This window comes from Cataglyphis hispanica, chromosome 10 (assembly GCF_021464435.1).
Source record: "Cataglyphis hispanica isolate Lineage 1 chromosome 10, ULB_Chis1_1.0, whole genome shotgun sequence".
Lineage (NCBI taxonomy): Eukaryota > Metazoa > Arthropoda > Insecta > Hymenoptera > Formicidae > Cataglyphis > Cataglyphis hispanica.
The window spans coordinates 444,525-453,398 of NC_065963.1; the positions used below are offsets into that span (position 1 = coordinate 444,525).

The window sequence follows — 8,874 nt, forward strand, 5'->3', positions numbered from 1 at the left end:
ATTAGATGGCAATTATATAGAATCTATAATTTTATAGTTATTAAAACATTAAAAGTACAGGATATAATTATCTAATACTAGCAACAAATCACAATTAAAGCATAGATTAATTAAATATTAATAAAAAATGTATTTTAAATAGATTGAAAAATTTGTATATGATAATGCTCTTTTAGGAAAATGTCTGTTCTTACAATAATCTGTTTTCATAGAATGGACCTGATAATTCAGGTCCATTATTATTTTCATTAATTCAAGAAATTGTATTTATTTTTTCTAGACGATTTGATATTCACGGACAATGGTGAAACGCACGATTTCGATTCACTTACGTCTGTCGATTCGACAGAGGAAGCAACATCAGACGAGAACAACATATTTATGAGATTTCCGATAATTGCGCCAGTCTCGCCACCAACTACTCGAGCCACTTCTGCGCATTATCCTCGAAAGTTGCGCTCTTGTGAAAAGAAAACAGATTTGTACATTCTGCAACCTGAACGGCTTAATACCAGTGGGCAGAGTAATCCTTTGAAAGGAAAGCTTACTAATTGTCATGTTACTGGATGCGAAAGGTAATTTATAACAATCGTATAAATATACACGTGCACGCGTACACTTACACTCATTCTCCCATGTACCACACATACACACACACGCACATATTTTTGAAATAAATTTCTCTGAATTTTCAAAATTATTGCTTATAAATGTATTACTACGTATATTTATTTCCAAAAATAAAACAAAAAAAATTTTAACCTAACAAATATATTTTTTCTTTTCTGCTTTTGCCTTGTAGACCGTTCAGCGTTCAAAAGATTCGTCACACTAATTTGATATTGCTGGTAGTTGATACGCTGTGTCCATGCGGGAGTAAACAGTTGAGTATTGAACCTATTGAGGCATTAACAGAACCTGGAGCATGCACGGCAAGGAGAGAACGCTTATATCGACGAAGACCACCAAAATGTATAAACTATCACCCTGAAGAGATGGAGATTAAATTCTGTGGCGACGCCGACCGTCTTGTTAGTTTTTCGTCGTTAAGTCTTACAGTTCTCTTACCCATCGTTACAGTGCGGCTGTTACTTGCGTGACTTTATCGTCATTAAACAAATATTACGCACATATGCGCGCAGATACATATACACACACATATACACATATGTTTATAAATTACCTTTTTAAAATGAATTTAGCGTTATTGTTTCTATGAAACAATTATAAAGAAGGAGAGACGTAAAACAAGAGAAACTAATGTATTAGGTACGCGGATTATCACGATATGAAGATGATAATACTTACACACACGCACGAACGCATACATGCACATATATACATATATACATACATATAATATATATATATATATATATATATATATATATACAAGGTGTCCGAAAATTCGCGCAACACCCTTTAAGGAAAGGTAGAGGATGTTATTCTGAACAGAAAAGTCCTGTATCATTTTTTTTCTATAATGCTTAACAAAAGAGTTATTATTGAGTGAAGTCAGGCCTATCATCACTGATCTTTAGCTGGACGCACGGTCGGTGAGTCGCGAGCCTGGTAGTGTGCGTTAGCACTCAGATGTATGATGGCTCACCGACATGCGCCCGGCTGAAGATTGGCGATGATAGGCCAGACTTCACTCAATAATAACTCTTTTATTAAGCGTTATAGAAAAAAATGTTACAGTACTTTTCTGTTCAGAATAACACTCTACCTTTCCTTAAAGGATGTTGCATAAATTTTCGGACACCCTGTATGTATACACACACACACACCACACACACACACACACACACATCGCACGCACGCACGCACGCACGCATCGCACGCACGCTTGCATGCACGCCATCGCCACGCATCGCACGCACGCACGCACGCATCGCACGCGCTTACCGCACCTGCACGCACGCATGCCGCACGCACGCATGCACGCACGCATGCACGCACGCACGCACGCACGCACGCACGCACGCACGCACTGCACGCACGCACGCACGCACACTACACATCATATATATATATATATATATATATATATATATATATATATATATATACATAGTGTCCGGCGTCAATCGCATCACCCGTCGTATGCAGATAGAGCAGGTAAAACTGAGGAGAAGGTCCTGTACCATTTTTTTTATAACGCTTAATAAGAGAGTTATTATTGAGTAAAGTCTGACTAATCATCGCCGATCTTTAGCCAGACATACGTCAGTGAGACGCTGCACAGCTGAGCGCTCACACACACATGCCAGGCGCGCGACTCATTGATGTGCGTCCAGCTAAAGGTCGGCGCTAAATTGCCAGACTTCACTCAATAATAACTTTTTTATTAAGCATTATCGAAAAAAATGGTGCAGGACTTTTCTTCTCAGTTTTATCTGCTCTATTTGCACACGACGGGTGATGCGATTGACGCTATGTATATCTATATATATATATATATATATATATATATATATATATATATGTACAGGCTATTCAAAGAAGGTGATACCAAATTTTAACAGTATGCAGTACTCGTGAAAACAAATTGAAAAATTTTAATAAACAATACTTCAAAAATCATTTATTTCCGAGTTATAAAGCATTCAATGTATTCTTCGTTTATTTCACGAGAATACATTGTAAATATATTTACATGCAATCGCTTGTACATTCGTTTTTCGTATCCTTCTAAGTAGAAGCGGCACTACCTCTTTAGTGGGTCTATGGAATAAGTCCAGATTTCACTCATGAATAGGTACGGAAATCCTGAGAATCATAATCGATAATTTTTGTTTAATTTTGAAATTTCAACTAAATTTAAAGTGAGAATTGGAATTGATTTTAAAATGTTTGTTTTATTGCCTTATTGGTAACAATAAAATTTTAAAATTTGCGCATTTGATGTCAGAATATGCTAATCCGATCCAATATTATCAACGTTATAAGGAGTTATGCATCTACCTTACAATTATAATTTTTAGGTAATATCTTAAAAAAATTTTTTTTTTTTAAATCGAATTCTACTTCTTCCTCTCCCCTCTCCGGTTATTATCCAGACCTGGAGCGAGATTGTAGTGCCGCTTCTGTTTCTAAGATTGACAAATAATAAATATCATCGACTTATTTGTTGACAGTTTTCAATTATATATTAGTTCATTCATGAATGCCAATGAATGACCATTTATTATCATTGCATCCATTATCAGTTTGATCAGCTTTAAAACGGTAAATTGTTGATAATCTGGTTTTGTGTTGTGTAAGAAATGACTAATTTGTACATAAATTTTGAAATAAATAACAGACATTTTCATTTTGTGTATGACAGAGCTTTATAACTCAGCAATAAATGGTTTTTAGAGTATTGTTTATTGACTTTTCGATTTGTTTTCACGAGTATATACTATTAAAATTTGCCATCTTTTTGAACACCCTATATATTTACATAACACAAACTATGTTTACACGTCATCCTAATCATTTTATTCTTCAAAGGAATAGCTGATTGGCCAGTTTTAAAACTACGGATGTTATTAAATGTTTGATTGAAGGTGACGTGTAAATTTAATCATAGATACACAGTCTAAGCATTCGTTCTATAGAAAGAAATTGACAAAAAAATTGTTAGGGAGCCATTTTTGAATATCCTCTTTTCTTTTTCTCTAAAGCAGCGATCAATAACGATATTGACAAAATATATTGTATTCAACATTCGAAACGAAATAAGAATATTCAAAAATCTTCCAGTTTCTCTCTCAATATGTCAACTTTACAATTCCGATATAAGGAAACTATACGAATGCTGGTCTATTTATACACAAACAACAATAATAACATCACACACACACACACGCACGCACACGCGCGCACGCACGCGCACACGCGCGCGCACACACACACACACACACACACGGTGTATTTTGAATTAATTAACAACCCTTAAGAATTAATAGAAGATGATAAAATAAGAATTTTTGAGGCGGCACCTCATGTTTAGAAATGTGATATGTTTTCGCTACATAGTAATTAAATACTATTTAATGCATTTTGAGGAAGATAGACTCTAGGCCACTAAGTTTGCAATAAATCGTATTATGTGAAAAATAAAAAAAAACATTGTAATATCAAGTAATATCAATTTGGTTACGTTTAGGGGAGGCAATGGGGAGATCAATTTAATTTTGAATGATAAAAATATATATAATATATAAAATAAGAAAACGAAATGAAGATATGTTATCTTAATTTCGTATTATGAGTATTATGTTTTGTATTGTTTTGCGTGTTTTTATATTGTTGCTATCTGTTAACTACACAATTATATTTGTGGACAAAAAAAAACTTCATAGTTCCTTCATCAGAAGCCGTCAGGAGAAATAAAATATATATATAATGATGCAAATTATCGATGATAATTTGAACGCGCCAAATTCGAAAATACAAATTTGGTGCAATTTTGTGATAGAAAGTTGAAATATTATAATCTAATATCACAAATCTAGTGGCCATATAAAATCTGTTTTAGAAACGCTTCTGATGTATCTTTATTGTTTTGTAGTAGAAAAACGTGACATTTCCGAATCAAATTGCCGTTTTAAAAATACTTGTTATCTATTTTATCATTTCTCTATTAAACGCATTATCAGTATATTTCAAAATATCCTCTATGTGTGGATATCCTCTATATGTATATACATATACATACCCAGATAGAAAAATACTAATAATATATTAGAAAATTTAATCATGATTTTGCAGCAGATTTCATTGCACTGCTTTCTTAGTAAGCTGAGTTTTTCGTAACATAGCTCGCTAATATGACAATAAAAAAGCAACATAAATCTAACATTGTTTGCTATCATGTTGGAGCAGCAAATATGTAGCAAATATGAAGTAAAGTTTGTTATATTGAATAATGACGGTAGAAAAATGACAGAATTCAAGTATGCCATCATTCAAGATGTGCCATCATTGTAAAACGCAGTAAAAATTGAGGATGCAACATAATTTTTCATATCAAGTAATGACAGCAGAAACATAGCAGAAATAGAGCATGTCTTGTCATCATATCATGAGAAAAACACGGCAAAAAACATGCCTATAGTAAACACAATTATATTAATATTACAAGATGCAATATAGAACTAAATATTACAAATAATTATTACATAAGTGTTATCGGTAAAAGTTACCGATTACCTGTAATTTCCCAGTCATAAATGAAATACATATGTTTTCTCCTAGTTTTAATGTTATATAACACAGACGACTAGTCTAATTAAATACTTAACACTTTAACATTTTAACAAACCTACGTTAGACGTAATTAACAAGCTCACCGCAAAATTTCTTTCGAACCGCGCTTAACAGTATGTTTATCTTAAATCTTCATAAAATTTACATAATTTGAAAATTAAATATATGGAATTTGAAAATAAAATTCTTCATTTTTATATTATTAAAAGATAAAATTTATTAAAAATTTATTTTATATTTAACTCTTATATTATATGAAAATGGCAAATAAGATTATCGATCTTTACTGGTATATTATAAAAGCTTACATGTATGTTTTAATACTTTTTAATGTGTGATTAGAGCAATCAAATTCAGGGAAATTTAAGAAATCTAAAAATTAGATATTGAACTAATTTTTGTAAAATCGTATAGATAAATGTCCGATTTTCGCTTATTCGGATAGAAATTTTCTGTTAAAATTTATTATCATTATGATGTCATTTTGCTATTTGGATTTTAACATAAATAACATGTTACATTAACATTTTTTCTCGTTAAATTACAAAATTTTCACAAAAAAATAGTGTAAATGTTACATATAATTTTAAAATAATAAGTAAAATAAAAAGTTTGAATTATTACAATAAACCAATAAAATTAAAAAATTAAAGAAGCTCAAATGATAGAATCAATAATAAATAAAAAGAAAGGCCAATTGGAGTTCTAAATATCGCGTTCAAGTTCCAATTAGCTTTCTTTTTATTTATTATTGATTGAATTTATTTATTATTGATTTAATTATTACATCTATAAAATGTTAAAATAACTTTTTTCTAAGTTATTAATTTCACCATTAAGATATGTTACGTAATTTTACACAAAATATATAATAAAATTTAAGTAATTAATTAATTTATTAATAATTTATGAAATTTAATATTTTATTTATATAGGAATTTGGGTGTCAAGTAAGCATCGAACGAACAAATTTCCATTAATTACGTTGATTGGTTTTCATTCAGAGTTGAATATTTTGTAATAGAAACTACACTTCTAATTTATTAGTCACGCTTTGCAGATTTTATATCTATCCTTGACAGAAACTTGAATATAATTCCCCTTGCGTACTCTCTCTCTTTCATGTTCGCGTAGAAACAGAGGAACGAGAAACATGCATGAAAGAGAGAGAATACAAGGAGCACGAAACAGAGTTTATCCTTTTCTACGTGCACCTTTACCGTCACTCCTCAACACTCGGTTTAGATATACTATAGTTGCTTTCCATTTGCACTCAAGTGATACTGAGTCACTTAGTTATGTGAGTATTTTATACTCAGATAAAATGTCAATTGTTCAATGAATAAAAGGAACGCGCAAGTGATATTGCAGGTTCATAACCTTACTTTTGTATGTGAGTTCATAGACTCACTAAAGCACACGGTCTCAATCGTGTGCGGAAACTCAGTTGAATCTCACTTTCACAGCATCAAAATGAAACATGCATTCAACTGAGTTATGACGTCATAAGTTAGAATTATCTGAGTTTTTATGTAAAACAACTTTGATGGAAAGCAACTTATGACTATGTGATAAATAGTTGACGGGATTTAAATAAACTATGTATATATATATATATATACATATATATATATATATATATATATATATGTCTATCTATGTCTATGATAATATATGATATTACTCTGTTTTTGCTATTATATTTTTATTTTTATTTTATGATAACAGACTATGTGTGTGTATGCTGTATTTTTATTATTATTATTTTAAACGATAGCGCATTCTCCGATAGCGATTTCTGCTGCGTTTTTACCGTCCTGATATGTTTGCAAACAAACCTGATTTATAACTACATTTTGCCAATATACCATGACGATATGTCTCACTACTTAATTTTAATTAATTTTTATAAATATATTATGCCATGTAATTCAAATTCTGTTACTTTTATGTCGATAAATTCTATTCAATTTTTATAGCATTTGTTTTTTAGTATGTTATGATGTAAGATTTGCTCAATTTCTGTCGACATCAATGTAAAATATAAAATGATGGTTTATCGATCATGCTTGGCTACTGCTGGAGTTTTTCCATAATATGTAGCATACGGTTTGCACTACATGCTATTGATAGGCTTATTTGAATATATATATATATATATATATATATATATATATATATATATATATATATGTATATACAGAATGTCCCACTAAAAATGGCCACTTTCTTTTATCTTTTAGATTAAAAGAAAAGAGATATATTATAACAAATATATGTATATCAAATCAAAAAATTCAAACTGAACTCTTTTGTAGTATAATAGCTTACGAAAGCTATTTGTGTTAACGAACGCAAAGGAATGCACAATTTTTTTTTATAACAATGTAGATATTTCGAACAATGATAGTTGTAGCATTATTTGAAACGAATACAACGATGTATGATTTAATGTAAATATTTTACATTATACGAGTTTATTAACTTAAAATATCGCTGATGATCTATGTTTTTTTTTTGTTTTTGGCCCTGCAATATGGCCAACTTCTGACTTAAGCATTATAATTAAATGACACACGTCAATCTTTAATGCATAAGTTATTATACTCACAATAGAGTTTACTATGAATCATGTAATTTGATATATTTGTTAGGGTCTCTTTTAATTTAAAACATAAAAGGAGATGGACATTTTTGAGACACTTATGATGAGATACCCTATATATATATACACAGGGTGAGTTCTCTAAAACAGGTCACCCGAATAACTCCTACAGTTTTGGAGATAGGAGAAAATGTTGAAATAAAAGTTATATAGTACTGAGGAGGAAATCTTGTAGACGTGGACATTTTTTTTAGATTAGCTTAGGAGATTTGAAGATCATCTTTACTTTTTTTAATGGAACAATCCTAATTTTTTTATACAAATCGATTCCTCGCAATATTTGGCACAAAAAATTATAAGAGTAAGATAGCCAAAGGTAAATAGTTTACGAAATATTTTGTACTTTATTTTGATATAATTTTGCATAAACTATAAAATATTTCGTAAAATATTCACTTTTTGGCCATCTTATCCTTATAACTTTGTGTGCCAAATATTGCGAGGAATTCTAATTATTTTGTCCGTAAAAGTAATGATAAGTTCATTTCGAAACATAAATATTTTACGAAATATTTTATAGTTTATGTAAAATTATATCAAAATAAAGTACAAAATATTTGGTAAACTATTCACTTTTTGGCCATCTTATCCTTATAACTTTTTGTGCCAAATATTGCGAAGAATCGATTTGTATAAAAAAATTAGGGTAATTCCATTTAAAAAAATGAAGATGACCTTCAAATCTCGTAAGCTCTTCCACTTAAAAAAAAATGTTTATCTCGACAAGATTTCCCCTACCATACAACTTTTATTTTAAACATTTCTATCTCTTATCTCCAAAAATGTGAAAGTTATTCGAGTCGCCTGTTTTAGATGCCTCACCCTATATATATATATATATATATATATATATATATATATATATATATATATATATATATATATATATATATATATATGTGTGTGTGTGTGTGTGTGTGTGTGTGTGTGTGTGCGCGTGCGCGTGCGCG

The 8,874-nt window shown here is 30.4% G+C and overlaps 1 protein-coding gene across 2 annotated transcripts in view; it reads left to right on the forward strand.

Annotated features, from left to right (window-relative positions):
* LOC126852232 (voltage-dependent calcium channel subunit alpha-2/delta-3) overlaps window positions 1–1,336 on the forward strand; it is a 77,129-nt gene extending 75,793 nt beyond the window's left edge. For both annotated transcript variants that reach the window (XM_050596802.1, XM_050596803.1), the window contains 2 exons: window positions 281–575; window positions 803–1,336. In XM_050596802.1, coding sequence (XP_050452759.1) covers window positions 281–575; window positions 803–1,100 — 593 coding nt within the window. In that variant the 3' untranslated portion in view covers window positions 1,101–1,336. The remainder of the gene's footprint in view (window positions 1–280; window positions 576–802) is intronic.
* Window positions 1,337–8,874: the final 7,538 nt, after the last annotated feature.